Source organism: Lathyrus oleraceus, chromosome 6, assembly GCF_024323335.1.
Source record: "Lathyrus oleraceus cultivar Zhongwan6 chromosome 6, CAAS_Psat_ZW6_1.0, whole genome shotgun sequence".
Classification (NCBI taxonomy): Eukaryota; Viridiplantae; Streptophyta; class Magnoliopsida; order Fabales; family Fabaceae; genus Lathyrus; species Lathyrus oleraceus.
In genome coordinates, this window is record NC_066584.1 from 269,217,779 (window position 1) to 269,239,849 (window position 22,071).

General features: G+C 37.4%; 1 protein-coding gene across 1 annotated transcript; it reads left to right on the plus strand.

The window, feature by feature from the left end:
- Positions 1–2,066: 2,066 nt before the first annotated feature.
- Positions 2,067–3,952, plus strand: LOC127093155 (benzyl alcohol O-benzoyltransferase). Its single transcript, XM_051032060.1, has 2 exons — positions 2,067–2,741; positions 2,826–3,952. Exons 1-2 carry the CDS (start codon positions 2,091–2,093, stop codon positions 3,747–3,749), a joined length of 1,575 nt encoding a protein of 524 aa, XP_050888017.1. The 5' UTR covers positions 2,067–2,090; the 3' UTR covers positions 3,750–3,952.
- The last annotated feature ends 18,119 nt before the right edge of the window (positions 3,953–22,071 follow it).

The following is a 22,071-nucleotide window of genomic DNA, read 5'->3' on the forward strand; positions in this document are numbered from 1 at the left end:
ATAAATATGATATTGTGGATTGAAAAAATTTGTTCGAGTGAGGTTGTCATGTTGCAACCCGTTATTGTCCTTTTTTGTTGAATTTAGAGTCGGTGTATGCAAGGCTAAATATTAGTATAGACTTTTCTATGTTGACTTTAGTGTCGGTGACACGGACGCTATCTGTTGACTTTTTTGTTGACTTTAGTGTCGGTGACACGGACGCTAAACATAATATTGACTTTTCATGATTTTGAAACAACATAGCGTCGGTTCCGTTAGTGTCCGATTTAGCCTCCGTCTCCCCGAGGCTACGTAGCGTCGGTGTATCTTTGGCCGACGTTACACAGTAGCTTCGCAACTTTTATTCAAGGCCCGACACCGACGCTAGACCGACGCTAACCACATATTAGTGTCTGTTTTTCCACAGTTAGCGTCTGTAAATGGCCGACGCTAAAAACAGTTTTTCTAGTAGTGAATATATTACCTTTGAGAACGCCAATACTGTTGATTAAAAAGAAGGATGGGAGCATGAGATTATGTGTGGATTATCGACAGTTAAATAAGGTCACTATTAAAAATAGAGATTCTCTTCTAAAGATTTATGATCTTATAGATTAGTTGGTGAGAACTTGTGTGTTTAGCAAAATTGATCTTAGACCATCATATTTCACTTGAATAATATAATAATAATAATAATAATAATAATAATAATAATAATAATAATAATAATAATAATAATAATAATAATAATAATAATAATAATAATAATAATAATAAATAATAATAATAATAATAATAATAATAATATAATAATAATATAATAATAATAATAATAATAATAATAATAATAATAATAATAATAATAATATAATAATAATAATAATAATAATAATAATAATAATAATATAATAATAATAATAATAATAATAATAATAATAATAATAATAATATAATAATAATAATAATAATAATAATAATAATAATAATAATAATAATATAATAATAATAATAATAATAATAATAATAATAATATAATAATAATAATATAATAATAATAATAATAATAATAATATAATAATAATAATAATAATAATAATAATAATAATAATAATAATAATAATAATAATAATAATAATAATAATAATAATAATAATAATAATAATAATAATAATAATAATAATAATAATAATAATAATAATAATAATAATAATAATAATAATATAATAATAATATAATAATAATAATAATAATAATATAATAATAATAATAATAATATAATAAATAAATAATATAATAATAATAATAATAATAATAATAATAATAATATAATAATAATAATAATAATAATAATAATAATAATAATAATAATAATAATAATAATAATAATAATAATAATAATAATAATAATAATAATAATAATAATAATAATAATAATAATAATAATAATAATAATAATAATAATAATATAATAATAATAATAATAATAATAATAATAATAATAATAATAATAATAATAATAATAATAATAATAATATAATAATAATAATAATAATAATAATAATAATAATAATAATAATAATAATATAATAATAATAATAATAATAATAATAATAATAATAATAATAATAATAATAATAATAATAATAATAATAATAATAATAATAATAATAATAATAATAATAATATAATAATAATAATAATAATAATAATAATAATAATAATAATAATAATAATAATAATAATAATAATAATAATAATAATAATAATAATAATAATAATAATAATGCATCGATGTAAAATATAGAAGATTTTTGCCGGGTTGTTAAGACACATAAATCTTAAGTTCCTTTTTATAAGTACTTTATAATTTTATTTTTGTTATTATGCATCGATTAAGTATGCGTCCATGTGGGCAAGTGTCGATCAAATGAATATAATTGTAGATATAATTGTGCTTCAACTCATGTTTCCTTTCATGAGGATTCCAATAATTGTGACTAGTTGATAAATATGTAAATAAAGTATTTGATTTACACATGATGTATTATCTTATATATACATCATCTCCACTTTTGCATATAGCATCCCATTAAAAACCATTTTCAATTATGACCCAATTTTTGTTATTCACAATGAGGAGGCGCGCCCTTAAATTGATCTCTCCATCGAATATGCACTATCCCCGCCTTCAATATTTGGATATACCATACCATCAAAAACCATTATCAAGTATTGCCCAATCTCTGCTATTCACATTGAAGAAGCATACCCCTGGATTGGTAACTCCATCCAATATACACAATCAAAAACCATTTTCAATTATGGCCCAATCTCTCATATTCCCAGTCAAGAAGCGTGCTCCTGAATTAGTTACTCCATCGAAACCAACACCTCATGAAGTAAAATTACTATCCGACATCGATGACCAGGATCTGTTACGTTTACATGTTCCACTGATACAGTTTTATAACTATGATCCAAATATGAAAGGAAAAGACCCTGTTGATGTCATTAGAAAAGCACTTGCAGAAACGCTTGTGTTTTATTATCCATTTGCAGGTAGGTTGAGAGAAGGTCCTAGTAGAAAACTTATGGTGGATTGTAATGAAGAAGGCGTATTGTTCATTGAAGCTGATGCTGATGTTAGTCTTAAAGATTTCAGTGATAATCTTCTTCCTCCATTTTCTTTTTTGGATGAGGTTCTTTATGATGTTCCTGGTTCTTCAAACATGCTTAACGCTCCATTGCTGCTTATTCAGGTACAGGTTTTATATACTATATCTATTAATTAATCTTTCATCACTCAATCAGTATTGAGATACTTGAATTGTAACCACTTGCAGGTAACACGCCTCAAGTGCGGTGGTTTCATATTTGCTATTCGTTTGAACCACACTATGAGTGATGCATTTGGTATAGTTCAATTCATGAATGCCTTAGCAGAAATATGTCGTGGAATGAATGAACCTTCAATCTCACCGGTGTGGTGCAGAGAACTTCTAAGCGCAAGGAACCCACCAAGAGTGACGTGTTATCATCCCGAACTCGAACAAGCACATGATAACAAAGGAACCGTTATATCCTTAGACAACATGGTGCCACGATCTTTCTTCTTTGGTCCCAACGAGGTAGCCACAATTCGCTCTCTCCTTCCAACCAAGCTACGACCAGAATACTCCAAATATGAAATCATCACTGCTTTCATTTGGCGTTGTCGTACAATAGCGTTACAACTAGATTCAAATGAACGCGTTCGATTGAATATCGTAGTGAATGGACGTGGCAAATCTGTAAACCTAGAATTACCAAATGGTTACTATGGTAATGTTGTTGCAAATCCTGCTATTATTACAACAGCAGGCAAAATTGTTGACAACACGTTGGGGTATATGTATGTATTGAATTTAGTTAAGAATGCAAAAAATAAAGTCACCAAAGAATATATGCATTCATTGGCAGATTTAATTGTAATCAAGGGTCGACCTCTGTTTACTCCTACGGAGTTTATGCTTCTAGTGTCTGATATTAGACATTTGGGATTTAAAGATATTGATTTTGGTTGGGGAAAAGCTGTTTATGGAGGCCCAGCTATCGATTCTCCTCTTCATGGTACTGCTTGCCTTTATATACCTTTTACAAATGCTAAAGGAGAGGAAGGCTTCACGGTACCACTTTGTTTGCCAGCACAAGCCATGGAGAGATTTGAAAAAGAACTCGATAGTGTGCTTAAGGGAAACAGTAAACAATCTGCTGACAGTGATCTTTAACTATTGTTTGCCACCACAAGCCATGGAGAGATTTGTAAAATTAATCTGGTATCATTAAATCTTGGTTGTAGTCTTTAACTATTGTTGTTTTCAGTTTTTCCTTGTACTAAATCTTAAGAATTTACTATGTGTTTGCGTGAGAAAACTCATCAATCATTTGTCTTTGAGATATATTCTGTCTTCTAGATCAATGAATATACTTTTTAAAATGATTGATTTTGCTATTGTTGAAAGAATGAAAGACATAAAACCATTAAGTGATGAATTGATGAAGGATGATTTTGGATTCGGATTTTCTGCTGCCTTTTTCCTTCTGCCGTTCCTCCTGTACCATTTCTGATCATTGGATTTAATCTAAAGGTTTGATCTCCCATGATATCCTATTTTTTTTCTTTCTTTCTCCACCATTAGATTAAAGCAGAATTGACACTACGAGACAATAAGTTGGAGAGGATCCAATTTGATGACTTTGACTCATAGACTTTCCATTTATAATAAGTTGAACTCGAAAGTTAGTTGAGAACTTACTATTTTAGTAAAGTTGTTAGTTACAAGTTTCTTGAGTTAGTTTCAAAGCTTGTAATAGAATCTATATATTTCTAATGTAATGATTACAATTGATTTAAGCTCAATAATAGAATTTTGATGCTTCAGTCTCTCTTCCATCTTAATCTTTCTTTCGTTAAGTGTTCAATGTTCTTGATCTCTCTTTGATTACTACTACAAATATTTTATTTCATAACGAAACTTTAATCTCAACTATTGAAAAATCGATATCAAATCACCTGAAACATACCATTTATTTTTTATTTTTTTAAAACTTAATATTTTATCTCAGTGTTTCCAAAAACTGACATAACTAAATGCTCTGGGTTTAAGCTTCGATTCTCAGCGCTTGCAATTTTATGTTTTATTTAAAACTAAAAATACCTTTTTATTTTTTTATAGTTTTTACGTCGGATATGTTCCCTCGGTTTTTAAGAAAACCGAGATAAAAAATCTCTAAACAATTTTTTATTTCTTTAGATTTAATGTTAAGTCTCGTTCACTTTTTGTGTCCTAGCTAGTGAATGATACTGAAACATTATTCTCCTTCACCGAACAAAACAGAAACACCATTATTCTTCAAGGAAGAGGGAAGCTGGAACCTCAAATCGACACTCTTCTTTGAGTTTCTCATCACATTTTCGATAGGTACAAATTCTTCATTAGTGTTGTTGTTGTTTGTTGTTTTTGTTGTTATTGTTGTCGTTGTTTCCTTCGTTGTTGTTGATGTTGTTGCCTCGTTGTTGTTATTGTTGTTGTTGTTGTTGTAGGCATTTTAATTTGTTGTTGTCTGTTGTTATTGTTATTTTACTTAGATGGAATATTCATTTTATTTTATTTTTATACTATTTTTATTTTATTTTCAGAAGTGTGATTATGTAATGTAGTTGTATGAAATCCAATAGATTAAGTAAAAAGAATGAGAAATGGAGTGATTAAATATCTTGAATTTGCGGAAAAAACATTTCTAACAATAATGAGATTTTTTGGTGTCCCAAAGCAGTTAACCCTTCGGGTATCCTTAGCCGAGTTTGTTGACCCAGTTCCCCCTGCGGAATGTCTGATCCCCAGCGGAGCTTCGTTTCTTTTTCCAGCTGAGTTGGTTGACTCAGTGCCCTGCGGCCTGTTACTTCCCCAGCAGAATTTCTGCTTCCCCAGACAGAATTTGTGTATTCCTCAGCAGTTTTGATCCTCAGCAGAGTAATTAGACTCCCCAGTAGATCACGTTGGTTTCTCCACCAGTCGCCATCCGACTTGCTCCTAGTTAGAGTTTCCTCCTGGTTTTTGAGCAGCTACTTGTGTTTATCCTCTGTATGGTTGTCTTCCATTTTGATATGGTGTTGACATAAAATTCCCTGCAGATTTGATAAAATTTCCTCTACTCAACGGATCTCCTCCTTCCTCAGTTAGAGTTGAGCCTTTGGTTCGTTGATCTCTCTCTCTCTGTTTTCTAGCAGTTGTCTCCCACTTTTTGTGGATTGACCGAGGATTATATCTGTAACACCTCAAAATTTGCCCTTCTCTTCTTGGGACTAGTTTAGCATATTGCATTTCATGTTTTAGGACATTAGGCATTTGCATATTGCATATCATGTGAAATAAACAAGTCATCCTCTAAGGTCTTGTCAGAGATGGAGAAGTTGTATGGTTCAAGCCTGAGGGTCTTATTGAACTGATCACCAACCATTTGAGGGTTTGTGTTTCAATTAGGGTTTTCTTGGTTCCTCGAGGAGGTTGAGCATTATCTTATTGGCAAGGGTATGTCACCATCATCATGGCTATGTCATCACCAAGGGCTTCATGATTCATGCTCAGGTTCCTCTGGATTAGGGTTTTGACCTCTGGTCAACCCTAATCAGTGTTAGTTTGCCAGTCAGGATTTCTCAAAGAGATAAGGTTATTTCTTGGGTTGAGGATCATGTGGTTATTTGGAGAAGCTCATTTGAGTTAGGGGTTCATTTCTGAGCCATTTCCTCAGGTGGTAGAGGCTCAAAGTCCACAGTGCATTTTCAAGTCATTTGGGGCCCATAAAAGTCAACAGAAAGTCAACTGAGGGCTAGGAGGGGGAGAGATGGTTTGAGACATTTCATTCATGTCCCAAAGAGGCTTATTCATCATGTCAAATACTTATCTTGAAGAATTTGAGGTCAGATCAAAAGTTTCCAAAAATGGAAAGTGACCTGTAATTTCAAGTTTCCAAAAATGGAAAGTTTTTGGACCACATTCAACTTGACTTTCCAACATCAAAGAAGCTTCAAATGAAATTTTGTCCAACATGAAAGTTGAATATTTTTCTCTCCCATTTCCAAAAAGTCCAATATAATGAGCATCTGATGAATGGTTGAGGAGATATGGCCAAATGATCATGAAGTATGCATGAAACTTCAAAGTGGCATAACTTTTGACTCAAAACTCCAAATGAAGCCACTCTTTTTGCAAATTTCTTCTCATGACCTATGATTTCCAAATATATCATTGCATTGCATGAAAAAGGTTCACATGGCCATGTGTTAATTCAAGTGCATTTTGGAGGGAAAATGGGGAATTTAAATTTGGTGCAAGCTACAAGCCTAATTCCAATCCCATTGTGTTCATTAGGTGATTTTGAGTGAAAATGGATCATTGCATGCTACTATTCACGTCCAAATTAGGCCATGCACCACACTTTTCCAAATTTGCTAAAACACTTCATTCTCATTAACTTCTAATTAACCATTGCCTAATTAATTTTTCAGCATGATTAGTGAATAGTATAAAGCCTTAAACATAACAGAATCTGGCATAATCTCCATTTCTAGATCTAGAATTTCTTTTCCCTCCAAAACTCTCTCTCTTTGAAATTCAAAATTTCTTCACATAAGGCATCAACTTCTCTGCATATTCTGGTTCAGCATGCATCATTGAGTAGGATTTGATCTTTGGTTTGAAGAAATTGGTGAAGATTCATATGCATCAAGCTCAAGAACATGAAGATGGAAGTTCCAAATTAAGCAAGATCTAGGTCGTGGCAAACATCCATTTCTACATCAAGCTTCATAACAAGAGTAAAGGAGAAGATCTACACACTTTTGAGGCTTGGAACACGCTATTTTCATCACTGCCATTCCAGGTTGGTGAAAATTCGAAGCTCTTAATTCTTAGTTTTATGGACATGTTATGGTAGATCTTTGCATGCTGGTCACGCTGATATAAATTTCATGAAATTTGGTTGAGAATTGACTGAGTTATATGGAATTAAAGTTTGAATGTCAAAAATATTTTCATTCGATTCGCATGATTCTTTGAGTTTTAAGCCAAAATAATGCTGGATTTGTGTTCCTCACATTGAGATCTTTCATTTGATGTATAATTTGTGTGATTCTGGAAAAAAATTTGAACGAGTTACTGTAGCACCACCGTCTTCATGAAGAAGACGGTGGAAACCACCGTTCCTGGCCGTGCATGCACAGCGCTAGGGCTTCCCTGGTTCAGCGCCTTCATGTGTACTGTAGAGAAGCCTTTCACCATGGTCTCATGTGTTCGATCCTGCCTGAGCGCTTCTTCTTTTTTTCATTTTATTCCTCACATAGCCAAAACGCTGGCGTTTTGATGATGCGCCTATGAGCCTTACGTCTCCAGTTCGAATCCTGGCTGGTTGCTTTTTCCAATTTTCATTCACATTATTATTTTCCATGTTTTCAATACTATTTCATTTTATTCATGTTAATTACAAAAATCATAAAAAATAGCAAATTAATCCAAATCACTTCCAATTTTTTGCTACATGTTCATATGGATGTCTATTATTTTTTTGTTATGATTTCATGATTTTATCATTTCTGGATTTTGAATTATGGACTGTTATTTGACCATGTATGCAAATGTGACATGCTTCATTCATTCTATTGTGAAATGCTCATACATTGTTGAAATTCTGGCGTAGTCAGAATTCAGATGTTCTACTCCAAGTCATGACATCTGATCCAACATTGTAACTAATACAGCAAGACAGTTAACACAAAAAAAAACCCTGTACTGACGCACTCTTTCACAGATGTCACGACATCTCCTTCTATGTCACCCTAGAGGGAAGGAACCTCTAGTCCTGTGCATCTGGTATACACACTCAACAAAGATCCATCATAGCACTCACTTCTGTTGTTTTCCTACACAGTTAACAGCACGATGTCTTAATCTTGGTTTGGACATCATCTGTTACATTATTTCAGTATGTTTGCCTTTTACTTGTATTTCCTGAAATAAGGTTGAATACATTAGTCTAATTACCACTTATTAGATTGCTAACAAATAGGCCATTTGTTAGGTTCATTAATTGTAGGGTAGTAGTTGGTTTCCTGGATTTTAGCTCAGTTGTTGGATTCCTAAAGAATAGCCTGAGAAAAATGCTGAAACAGAAAAACTAATTATCCTACAATTTATCCCAAGCAGTCAGGTGTGAATGTTACAACATTCAGGTTGACATCCAGAACATATTCCTCATGCTGATTCTGTTATGTTCTGGAAACCAGACTGTGCTAACTTTGCTATACTGTAAAAGACTAACCAGTCTCTACTCCAGTATCAGCCTACATGAACAACTGTCAAGACATCCAGTTTGACAGTTTCACTATGATCCTTTGGCCAGGTCTGTTATCCTCTTGAGGATCAGACTTACTTAAATACTGAACTGAGATCACCATGCCTAAAGTTCAGTATATGCAGTCAGTGATGAATGTTAAAACATTCTGATTGACATACACACAGAAGGATATGTACTAGGTCTGTTATCATCTTGATTAGCAGACTGCAATACAACCTGAGTTATGGCAGACAGGATTATAACATGCAGAAGGAAAACAAACACAGAAAATTGTTTACCCAGTTCGGTCCAACATGACCTACATCTGGGGGCTACCAAGCCAGGAAGAAGATCCACTATCAGCAGTATTAATTCAGAGTTAAACTCCCCCGTTTACAACTCTTCACTTAATCCCTACCCAATGCAATCTATACCTAGGAACTCCTAGATAGAAACCTCCAGTTTCCATTCCTATCACTACAAATACAATGTAATGTTCAAACACCTTGAACTTGCTTCACAACTTCATTCAAGAACATAATCACTCTTGCCTACAGGCTTTGAGTTACAAATACTCTCAGCTTTTACCACTGAGAAACACATGGTAACCTTCCCACAGATTGGGAGGTTTACCTCACACACACCCCTAAATTTTCATTCTAAGAGGCTTACAAAAACTAGGTTACAATGTGCTATTTATAACCTAATCACCCAACTGGATTTGGGCCTTCAGAAATCGCACCAAACTTGTTCTTTGCTGTTACAAATACAGCAGAAAATTTCTGCTACAAACAAGGTCTTCAATCCTAGAATCTCTCCATATATATCTCCTTATTTTGAGCCTATATATATTCTGATTGAGTCTTTAAGACCTCCACATGGGTGTTAGGATATTCACCAAATATCCTTACTAATCCCAGAATATATACTGAATTAATTAATTCAGTTTTCTACACATGTGCGATGTCACAGACATGATGTTGTGACATCGTACATGACATGTTGGTCCAGATGTTGAACTTCTTCAACCCAACATATTAAAACAACAGAGATGATTACATTATTTGTTTTACAAAATTAATGCCAATCCTAAGGTATTAACAATCTCCCCCTTTGGCAAATTTTAGCTAAAACAAATAAACATTACACTGGACAAAACATCCCAATATGGGTATGCTCTTCATCTCTGTCATTGACTCCACCACCACAAACACCAAAGTTGGTGTACATGAGGAAGTAGAGGTACACGGATCAGTTGTACCAGAACCCTTCCCCTCAACAGGAGAGCTTCTTGAAGAATATGTAATGCTGAGTACATAGATAATGTAACTCAGATCACAAGACACAACTGTCCTCTTAACTCAGATCACAAGACACAAGTGATATACCCAGTTGGTGGATTTTGTGCCTGACACCAACTTCTGTTTGCTACCACAGTTAGCTTGCTTCTGGTACATTCTCAACCCCAGGACTGTATTTCTCTCCCCCTTTTTAGCTAAACATTTGTAAAGGCACCCCTTACAAAACCAGATCCAGGCGCAGCTTGCCCAAACCTTAACATACCCCATGATTCTGAGGGAATGGAGTGTTTCTCTTGTGAGAAGAAGAGGGCTATTACATCCTTTGAATACCTTGTATAGCTCTTGACTATTTCTTTTCCAAAACAGCAGTTCCAGTGCATGGAGATTATTCCATATATGCAGTCAGACACGTTGCACGCGATGTCTTAACATTCCACGCGGCTTTTTCCTGCATTCTGCCAGTATTCAACATATCCCAAGACCCCTGTCATACCTCCAGTAGGGACTTGACATCTGGCACTGCTACAGCCAAATTCCTACACTTCAGTAGATGGTTACTCCCCCTGTACCACACAGCTGTAGCCATCAAACTTATTCTGATTTATCAGAATTAGACACATCACCCTTATAATTCCTAATGACTTTAAGATTCAGAAGGAATTAACAGCATTGTCCAGGGCAATGTCATGACATCCGGTCAGACATTCTTCTGCTCACTCAGCCTTGACTTACACCACATCATCCTAACAAGGCGCCATACTCAGTTATCTGAGACCACAAAGACCACAAGCTTGATGATTACTTGCAGCACAAAGACAGAACTCCCCCTGTTATGAACAACCCACTCTCCTCTTGAAACTTGGAGATCACACATGGGCATATCCAACATCCCAAAGTTGGACCTTCACATACTTCCTGATTCAAAGAGAACCCAGACCACTTGATGAATGGAAAACATAAGACGCATCTTCATGTCTTCAAGAGCACACCCTCTGTTCAACCCTCTTGGCTGACCACATCCACACTCTGTGTCACTCTCTCTTCTAACCAGAACAGACGACCCCTTCACAAGATGTTCTAACATCAGCTGGGACATCCTTCACAATATAACAAGGAACACCATCTGATAGTCTTCAGATATTACTGAGTCACCAGCTTGATCAAGAAGAACCCAGACATAAATTGGGACATATACATTTTCATCCCATTACAAGAGATAATCTTCCATAGATAGCTCAGAACTCCTACCACAAGCTCCAAGAGATGAATAGAAAACACCTCCTTTTGTCTTCAACTTACTACTTTTCTGCTCAAAAGTAATTTGTCTCAGACTTTCCTCAAGAATAATCAGCTTCCATATGTGGATTATCTTGATTCTTCGAACTCACTTCTGAGATAGACCAAATGCCACTGGTTGATTACCTCCTTCATGAATCCTCATATGAAAAAGTCAACTGCCATTCTTTGACCTCTCCACGTTTATCAAACCTCTCCCAAAGATATTCTGACCTTCCAAGTGAGACTTGAACTTCAAGCTACATGTTGAACAAAACTTAGATTTTCTAAGACATGAACATGTAACATCCTTTCTATCCAGCAACTCCAAAGAACTGCAACGAGAACGGCCTTTTTGAAGTATCCAATCTACAACCCTGTAGACCCTTCTATCTCAAGTTGACGTGTCACTTCACCAACTAAGAATCTGATGTTGAACCAAATGTCACAACATTGTGTTTTGACATCTAGCTGTTGAATTCAGCTCCTTCTTCTGCCACTTGAAAGAACTTCCTCCCTTCACAGAACAAGAGTTCAATGTTCTCATAGACTTGATTGTGGAACCAAGTTTGAGTAAACAACCTCCATCCTGCAGGTTTGCAGTTAAGTCATCCAAGCTCACACCTTGATGAATTCCTGTTTCTTCTCCAAAGACATCAGACACTCTGATGCATGAGTCTTCAGAAGGACCAGTTAGAAACTGACCCTTCAGCTATACCAAGGACTCCACATCCTAAAGCAAGGCTGTTTCCATGATGTCAAGACTGCTGCCACTTGTTCTTGACTCCACAGTGTGCATAAGCTAATGCACTTCCTTACCTAGATCAGAACTAAACTGATCCAAGTAACCACCATCAAGACTATGATGTCTTCTTCTTCTTGTACATACCAAGGCTGAACATGTTTCTTGCCAGGAAACCTTTTCAGAGATCATATGCTTTTGCTGCCACCAAAGAGATAGATCATAAGCCAATGTACTATCCTTCCTGTGATTCTGCACAGGGTCTTGAAGAAGTGATGTTCCAACATCTTTAAGAACATCAGTTATCTTGAGCTCCAAGGATAATCAATTAAACACTTGTACTTGGCACAAGTAGACATTGATCTTAAATCCTTTCCCAATTATCCTTTCAGATACTTCCACCATAAGAATACTTTGAAAGTACTCTTCTTGTGTCAACATCTTCTGCTTGCAAGCACCTCGACAATTTTGAAAGTCTTCCCAGATTAAATTCACCCTTAGGAAAGAGAGAGATGAATTCTTCCTTGCAAATGTGTCACACAACCACCAGAACCCATGTGATACAGGTCAACAGCCAACCAGACCCTAGGCTGACCAAATGTGAGGAGGTTAACCAAAACTCCCCCTCAAATTAACAATCATGGAAACTTCACACAAATATCCATGCATTGTACAGGCATGTCTCAACATGACATACACCATCCCTACCAGTGGCACCTAACTCTATGAGTTATACCTATACATACTCCAATCACACCAATCAGACTTCAGCTGACCATAAGTACTAGTGAAAAACAACACCAGTCAATGGTAGATATGCATTGCCAGAGCATACTACCTCAACCAACCTCTGAATCTTCATATTCTCACTCCTTGACAGAACTGCCACTTCTGAACGTGGTGTTTGACTAACAAGATTCATGGTTCCAATCCTCTTAAATGATATAGCAATCAGGTTACCCCAATATTGACTTCTAATCATTCAGGGAACTTGTCTTCCAACACAGCATAGTACTTCTGATCAATCTACAGGAATAAGGCACACAACATGGATAGCACAATGTCACTTCTCAACCAGCTCTACTTCTAGATATCAGACTTCTAAAAGTGACCTTCTTGAGTATACACACAGTTGACCCTACCCTTGTCAACTTAGCACCCACAGATGTCTCCTCTTCCAGGTCAGGAGTAGGTTTCAAACCAAGGTATTCCTTTGTTTGACTCCTAAAAACATCTGCTCTTCAACTAGTAGCTGCATACTTGTTGAACAACATGTTCTAACATCACATAGAACATTAGTTTAACCTCCTTGAAACAAATCCTCCTCGAAGGTCTTCAAGGTCTTCACATACACTACCCAAGAGTGTAAAAGAATCAGTGATCAGGTGATTCTTACCATCCTAAAGTGAGAACGTCCTGATGAGTGGACTTGAGGAGACTCAAGTATCTTTGACATCTTCAGTAGGTTATGATGAAATCTTGAATACAGCAGCCTTTCATCCACATGAGGGGAAACTACATCAGAGTTTGAGTTTTGCCAGGTATTATGCAGCGGAAATCATAATACAACTCAACCAATGAACACACACTTCATCGGATCAGCCTCCAAGAGCATACCAAGTTTGAATATGATTCAATACTTGCACAGCTGTCCCACACAAAGGCCAATTGCCAATCTCCAGAGGCAGGTGCACACAGTTCCTGTCATGAATAGTCCATCCACCTACTTCAAGGGACCATTCAGGGAAACCACAAAACCATCTACAGGTTCCAACATCAGTACTAACATAACTTCTTGCCAGATACCAGAAAGTATCAGCCATGGATCTCATCCAGAAACAGAACAGGATGCCTGCTCTGATACCATTTGAAATTCTGGCGTAGTCAGAATTCAGATGTTCTACTCCAAGTCATGACATCTGATCCAAAATTGTAACTAATACAGCAAGACAGTTAACACAAAAAAAAACCTGTACTGACGCACTCTTTCACAGATGTCACGACATCTCCTTCTATGTCACCCTAGAGGGAAGGAACCTCTAGTCCTGTGCATCTGGTATACACACTCAACAAAGATCCATCATAGCACTCACTTCTGTTGTTTTCCTACACAGTTAATAGCACGACGTCTTAATCTTGGTTTGGACATCATCTGTTACATTATTTCAGTATGTTTGCCTTTTACTTGTATTTCCTGAAATAAGGTTGAATACATTAGTCTAATTACCACTTATTAGATTGCTAACAAATAGGCCATTTGTTAGGTTCATTAATTGTAGGGTAGTAGTTGGTTTCCTGGATTTTAGCTCAGTTGTTGGATTCCTAAAGAATAGCCTGAGAAAAATGCTGAAACAGAAAAACTAATTATCCTACAATTTATCCCAAGCAGTCAGGTGTGAATGTTACAACATTCAGGTTGACATCCAGAACATATTCCTCATGCTGATTCTGTTATGTTCTGGAAACCAGACTGTGCTAACTTTGCTATACTGTAAAAGACTAACCAGTCTCTACTCCAGTATCAGCCTACATGAACAACTGTCAAGACATCCAGTTTGACAGTTTCACTATGATCCTTTGGCCAGGTCTGTTATCCTCTTGAGGATCAGACTTACTTAAATACTGAACTGAGATCACCATGCCTAAAGTTCAGTATATGCAGTCAGTGATGAATGTTAAAACATTCTGATTGACATACACACAGAAGGATATGTACTAGGTCTGTTATCATCTTGATTAGCAGACTGCAATACAACCTGAGTTATGGCAGACAAGATTATAACATGCAGAAGGAAAACAAACACAGAAAATTGTTTACCCAGTTCGGTCCAACATGACCTACATCTGGGGGCTACCAAGCCAGGAAGAAGATCCACTATCAGCAGTATTAATTCAGAGTTAAACTCCCCCGTTTACAACTCTTCACTTAATCCCTACCCAATGCAATCTATACCTAGGAACTCCTAGATAGAAACCTCCAGTTTCCATTCCTATCACTACAAATACAATGTAATGTTCAAACACCTTGAACTTGCTTCACAACTTCATTCAAGAACATAATCACTCTTGCCTACAGGCTTTGAGTTACAAATACTCTCAGCTTTTACCACTGAGAAACACATGGTAACCTTCCCACAGATTGGGAGGTTTACCTCACACACACCCCTAAATTTTCATTCTAAGAGGCTTACAAAAACTAGGTTACAATGTGCTATTTATAACCTAATCACCCAACTGGATTTGGGCCTTCAGAAATCGCACCAAACTTGTTCTTTGCTGTTACAAATACAGCAGAAAATTTCTGCTACAAACAAGGTCTTCAATCCTAGAATCTCTCCATATATATCTCCTTATTTTGAGCCTATATATATTCTGATTGAGTCTTTAAGACCTCCACATGGGTGTTAGGATATTCACCAAATATCCTTACTAATCCCAGAATATATACTGAATTAATTAATTCAGTTTTCTACACATGTGCGATGTCACAGACATGATGTTGTGACATCGTACATGACATGTTGGTCCAGATGTTGAACTTCTTCAACCCAACATATTAAAACAACAGAGATGATTACATTATTTGTTTTACAAAATTAATGCCAATCCTAAGGTATTAACAATCTCCCCCTTTGGCAAATTTTAGCTAAAACAAATAAACATTACACTGGACAAAACATCCCAATATGGGTATGCTCTTCATCTCTGTCATTGACTCCACCACCACAAACACCAAAGTTGGTGTACATGAGGAAGTAGAGGTACACGGATCAGTTGTACCAGAACCCTTCCCCTCAACAGGAGAGCTTCTTGAAGAATATGTAATGCTGAGTACATAGATAATGTAACTCAGATCACAAGACACAACTGTCCTCTTAACTCAGATCACAAGACACAAGTGATATACCCAGTTGGTGGATTTTGTGCCTGACACCAACTTCTGTTTGCTACCACAGTTAGCTTGCTTCTGGTACATTCTCAACCCCAGGACTGTATTTCTCTCCCCCTTTTTAGCTAAACATTTGTAAAGGCACCCCTTACAAAACCAGATCCAGGCGCAGCTTGCCCAAACCTTAACATACCCCATGATTCTGAGGGAATGGAGTGTTTCTCTTGTGAGAAGAAGAGGGCTATTACATCCTTTAAATAGTCCAGCCCGTGCTTAGGAATTAACGGTAGGAATAAATGCTTGGTCAAGATTCATTAATTTTTGCTGAGAAACAGTCAGAGAATCACCAACAAAATCTCAGACTATCTTTGAATACCTTTTATAGCTCTTGACTATTTCTTTTCCAAAACAGCAGTTCCAGTGCATGGAGATTATTCCATATATGCAGTCAGACACGTTGCACGCGATGTCTTAACATTCCACGCGGCTTTTTCCTGCATTCTGCCAGTATTCAACATATCCCAAGACCCCTGTCATACCTCCAGTAGGGACTTGACATCTGGCACTGCTACAGCCAAATTCCCACACTTCAGTAGATGGTTACTCCCCCTGTACCACACAGCTGTAGCCATCAAACTTATTCTGATTTATCAGAATTAGACACATCACCCTTATAATTCCTAATGACTTTAAGATTCAGAAGGAATTAACAGCATTGTCCAGGGCAATGTCATGACATCCGGTCAGACATTCTTCTGCTCACTCAGCCTTGACTTACACCACATCATCCTAACAAGGCGCCATACTCAGTTATCTGAGACCACAAAGACCACAAGCTTGATGATTACTTGCAGCACAAAGACAGAACTCCCCCTGTTATGAACAACCCACTCTCCTCTTGAAACTTGGAGATCACACATGGGCATATCCAACATCCCAAAGTTGGACCTTCACATACTTCCTGATTCAAAGAGAACCCAGACCACTTGATGAATAGAAAACATAAGACGCATCTTCATGTCTTCAAGAGCACACCCTCTGTTCAACCCTCTTGGCTGACCACATCCACACTCTGTGTCACTCTCTCTTCTAACCAGAACAGAGGACCCCTTCACAAGATGTTCTAACATCAGCTGGGACATCCTTCACAATATAACAAGGAACACCATCTGATAGTCTTCAGATATTACTGAGTCACCAGCTTGATCAAGAAGAACCCAGACATAAATTGGGACATATACATTTTCATCCCATTACAAGAGATAATCTTCCATAGATAGCTCAGAACTCCTACCACAAGCTCCAAGAGATGAATAGAAAACACCTCCTTTTGTCTTCAACTTACTACTTTTCTGCTCAAAAGTAATTTGTCTCAGACTTTCCTCAAGAATAATCAGCTTCCATATGTGGATTATCTTGATTCTTCGAACTCACTTCTGAGATAGACCAAATGCCACTGGTTGATTACCTCCTTCATGAATCCTCATATGAAAAAGTCAACTGCCATTCTTTGACCTCTCCACGTTTATCAAACCTCTCCCAAAGATATTCTGACCTTCCAAGTGAGACTTGAACTTCAAGCTACATGTTGAACAAAACTTAGATTTTCTAAGACATGAACATGTAACATCCTTTCTATCCATCAACTCCAAAGAACTGCAACTCCAAATCGCAGCAAACTTATTCTTTGCTGTTACAAATACAGCAGAAAATTTCTGCTACAAACAAGGTCTTCAATCCTAGAATCTCTCCATATATATCTCCTTATTTTGAGCCTATATATATTCTGATTGAGTCTTTAAGACCTCCACATGGGTGTTAGGATATTCACCAAATATCCTTACTAATCCCAGAATATATACTGAATTAATTAATTCAGTTTTCTACACATGTGCGATGTCACAAACATGATGTTATGACATCGTACATGACATGTTGGTCCAGATGTTGAACTTCTTCAACCCAACATATTAAAACAACAGAGATGATTACATTATTTGTTTTACAAAATTAATGCCAATCCTAAGGTATTAACAATTGTCCAATTGATTTGAAATTTGGTATGCTGATTCCCAACATGTTGCTTGATTTTTGAGGCTTGGTTGTGCATTTTTAGCATTCTTCACCTCTGTTTTAGGCACATGAATGTATTGTGTGACAATGTGTGTCACACCTTTGGATGTTGATTTTGTTCATTTTCATTGCCATGCCAATTGAGCTCTGTTGATTCCAATTTTTTGCATGATGCTTTTGTTTGACATGTTGTATGCACATAAAAAATTTCATGATTGTTTGATTCATTTCTGTTTTAATATGGAATTTTGATTCTTGATGTCCAATTGTGTGCTTTGTAATTGCCTTTGTCTTAACATGACCATTAGATGGATTTGCCTTAGGATTTGAGTTTGGTCCTTTTTAGGAAATGTTCTTACTTGAATAAATATGCTTCATGTTTAATATTGGTTGTTGTTTTGACTTTTTACTTTGTCTTTGACCCTAGCCTTGGTGCTAGTGGTTTGTACTCACCTTTTGAGTTTTGCATTTCAGGTTCAAGCTTCTAGTCCTAATGGTTTATGTTGATCTTATGGCTTGAGATGCCAATTCTTTATCCACTAACCTTGTTGTGTGTAGGTTCCTTGAGCGTGGTGGAATTCCTTGAATGCTTGCACATAGAGCATGGCTTGTGTACATATAGAACCAATGTTGACTATCTGTTTGATTTGTCTGAATGTGAATACTGATTTGTTTGACTTTCTTACAGGTACTTTAGTTGCTTTAGCTTATTGCTTGAGTTGCTTTGCTTGTGGTTGACATACCACCTAGGTAATCATCCTCTAACTTCATGTAGTCTGGAAGCCCTGTTGTTTCTGTTTGGCAGGCATTTGGCTGAAGTCCTCCTTAAGAGGCAATGTCTGTGATTGTTTACTTTTGTGCCATGTACTTTAAGTCCTCCTAAGTGAAGAGGCAATTGGCAGATAGAAGGGGCTAGTAGCCAGTCCCCTGCTAATCGTTTGAGTCGTCCATTATGCTCGCACTACGTGCTGATGCTCTTGGACACGTCCCCCAGATCTTGTACAGTGTCAGTCAAGTGGAGCAGGGTCCCTCATTCTGGACCCCCACGTTTTCATTGATTCAAGCTCACCCAGGCCCGGGTTAAGAGCTATGAGGTCCAACCCTCATTACCTTTCATCTGCTCACCCTGACGGTCAATGTCAGTGGTTAAGAGCCTCAGACACCTTTCCAATGTTGGCTTGTTTGTCGAGGTTGATATGACCCCTTGACTAAAGCCCAGCCTTGTATGAGCCGCTTGCGTGCATATAGTGTGTGATGATTGCTTTTGATGTTTATCTGCTTTTGCTTCTCATCTCCTTGCTGTAGGAGTCGTATGATCAACTTTCGAGGAAGTTGAACGTACGTAGAGATAGACTTGAGTTGACTCACTGCCTGTGTGAGTCTAACTCTTGTTAGAGACCTCAACCTAGGGTTATAATTTGCATGATGACTATTAGGCTCGAGTCAGTCTCCCTTTTAGTCCGTTATTCCCTGGGTCTCTGGTTAGGAGAAGTTTCTCCCCTGTTAAGGGGAACTACGTCGCGCTGATCCTCATACCAGATGAGGTACGTAGGCAGGAGATCGTGCGAGATCTCTCCGGGCGCCCTTTTTCTTTCTTTTAACCTTTTTTTCTTTTTGTGTGTGTTCTGCTTGACAGCTACTAGACTCGAGTTCCAGACTCCCTTTTAGTTTGTCAATTTGCTTTCTACCTTTGGTGTTCGCTGGTTAGCGATTGTTTATTTGTTTGGAGCCGGATGTAAGACCATTGATTGGCTATCTGTTTCCTGTTTCTTTTGTGGAGTCTGATATAAGCCCAGCGATTGGCATTCGGTTTCCTGTTTGTGTTTCTTTTGTTCGGAGTCGGACGTAAGGCCAGCCATTGGCAGTCTGTTTCCATTTTGCGAGTTTCTTTTGACGTCTCAGCGTCTTTGCGTGTGTTTTGTTTCGGCGTGCGTTAGCCGAACTACGGCAGCTCTGATTCTCATTCCAGATGAGATACGTAGGCATAGGATGCGATATCCTAGCGAGCTCGTTCCCCATTTCCCCGAACTACGTTGACTCTGATGTTTGTTTCTGATAAACTACGTAGGCCCAGGATGCGACATCCTGCCGAGTCCATTTCCGTCTTCTTCCATCTGTGTTTTATTCCAGTGTGTGTGCATTCTTTGAGCAGTTTTTCAACAACCTTTTTCTATTCTTTTGAGCGTGGATCCCGTCGAGTACGGCGGACGTGAGGGGTGCTAATACCTTCCCTTTGTGTAACCGACTCCCGATCCTAGCAATCTCTGGTCGTAAGACCATTTCCTTTCCAGGTTTACTTCGAGCGTTTCCTTTCCCTCCTTTGGGGTAAATAACGCACGGTGGCGGCTCTGTGTTTTTTTCCGCCGGTTGTTTTTCGCGTTGCGACAGCTGGCGACTCTGCTGGGGACTTAGAAGTTGACCTCTGGCTGGTCCATCTTCCCTAAGCGAGTCAATCCTAGCGCTCTCTAGGATAGTTTTGGTTGCTTGTGCTGCTTTATTTATTGCATTTATGATTATTATACTGTGTATATATTTGCATAAATGTTTGCATGCATCATATTATCATTGTGATGGACTCTGTACAGGTTGGTTCCTCTGTTTTGGGTTGGGTGTTCTGAGTGGGGCTAAAACCCAAGCCCGAGTATACACCTAGGATTAGCGTGGTCTCACGTTTCCTCACATGTTGGATCAGCATGTTGTTGCGACGTGACATACCACAAGCCGGACGAGGTTCTTTTGAGAGAGTTCTTCCGGGTGGAGTATTCCACTTTGGTTGGGTTACCTCATTTGAGTTGTTGGCTTCGGTGACCGTTCTTTCCCGGATCTTTGGTTTAGATGATCTTATGAGAGCTGCAACGGCACACCCGAAAGGGCAAACCCGTTGAGTATCTTGCCCGATTGTCGAGACCATTATCCGCTTTAGGATGACCTGATTAGAATTCACCTGTGAGGGGAGGGTTTGATTTCTACAAATGCATGTTCTGTTGGTGACTCCTTGATGGTGACTATGGTTCAGTCGGATTTATGGATATTTATTTCTGAGACGCCGAAGTTCTGTCCGTGGTATTTATCAGTGGGGATCCGTTTATTTCAGGATTCCCTGGGCTGGTTCAGAGGATCTTGTGGTTATCTATTTAGAGGACTTTCTGGTGATGATGGTGATGTATTTTCCGGTTCCGTTTATTTCGGAACTCCTGAGTTGGATTTATGGTTATTTATTCCCTCAGATGGTTGTGATCAGTTCAGAGACCGTAATCCAGTGCAGTTGGTGTTCAGATGACTTGGAGGATGGCACAGTGCATTGCATTCATACATCAGCATCATTCACATTTTGCATTTATCTGCATCTAACTCATGTTTATCCATATGCAGGGGACATTCTTGATCGAGATCCTGGTTGAGAGACATCCTTGTTCCAGATATGAGGCCCTGCTTGAATAATGATGTTGTATACAGTTTCTTTGATCCAGAGATTGATGCACTGAAAGAGATGATAGCATTGATTACACCTGACCATGTGGGGATGTTCTGTGAGACTTATGGGGGTATTCTGAAGTTGGTTTTCAGGCTTACAGATGATGATAGGAGTGCCACCCATACTCTTCTCCAGTTTTATGACCCTGGTTTGAGATGTTTCGTCTTCCTGGATTACTTGTTGGGACCTTTGATGGAGGACTATGCCAGCATCTTAGGTACTCAGATCAGAGATCAAATTCCTTTCTATGCCACTAAAGGATGAACCTGATGTTGCTGAGATCTCTCGTGCTCTTTATTTGAGCCCAGAGGTGACTAAGGGGGGTTTGAAGGAGAAGGGAAAGTTGCCTGGTCTTCATCTGAGTTTCTTGGAGGCTAAGGCCAAGGAGCATACTGTGTTGGGTAATTGGAGGGTCGTTTGTGCTTTGCTAGCTGTAAGCATTTATGGGATCATCCTGTTCCCT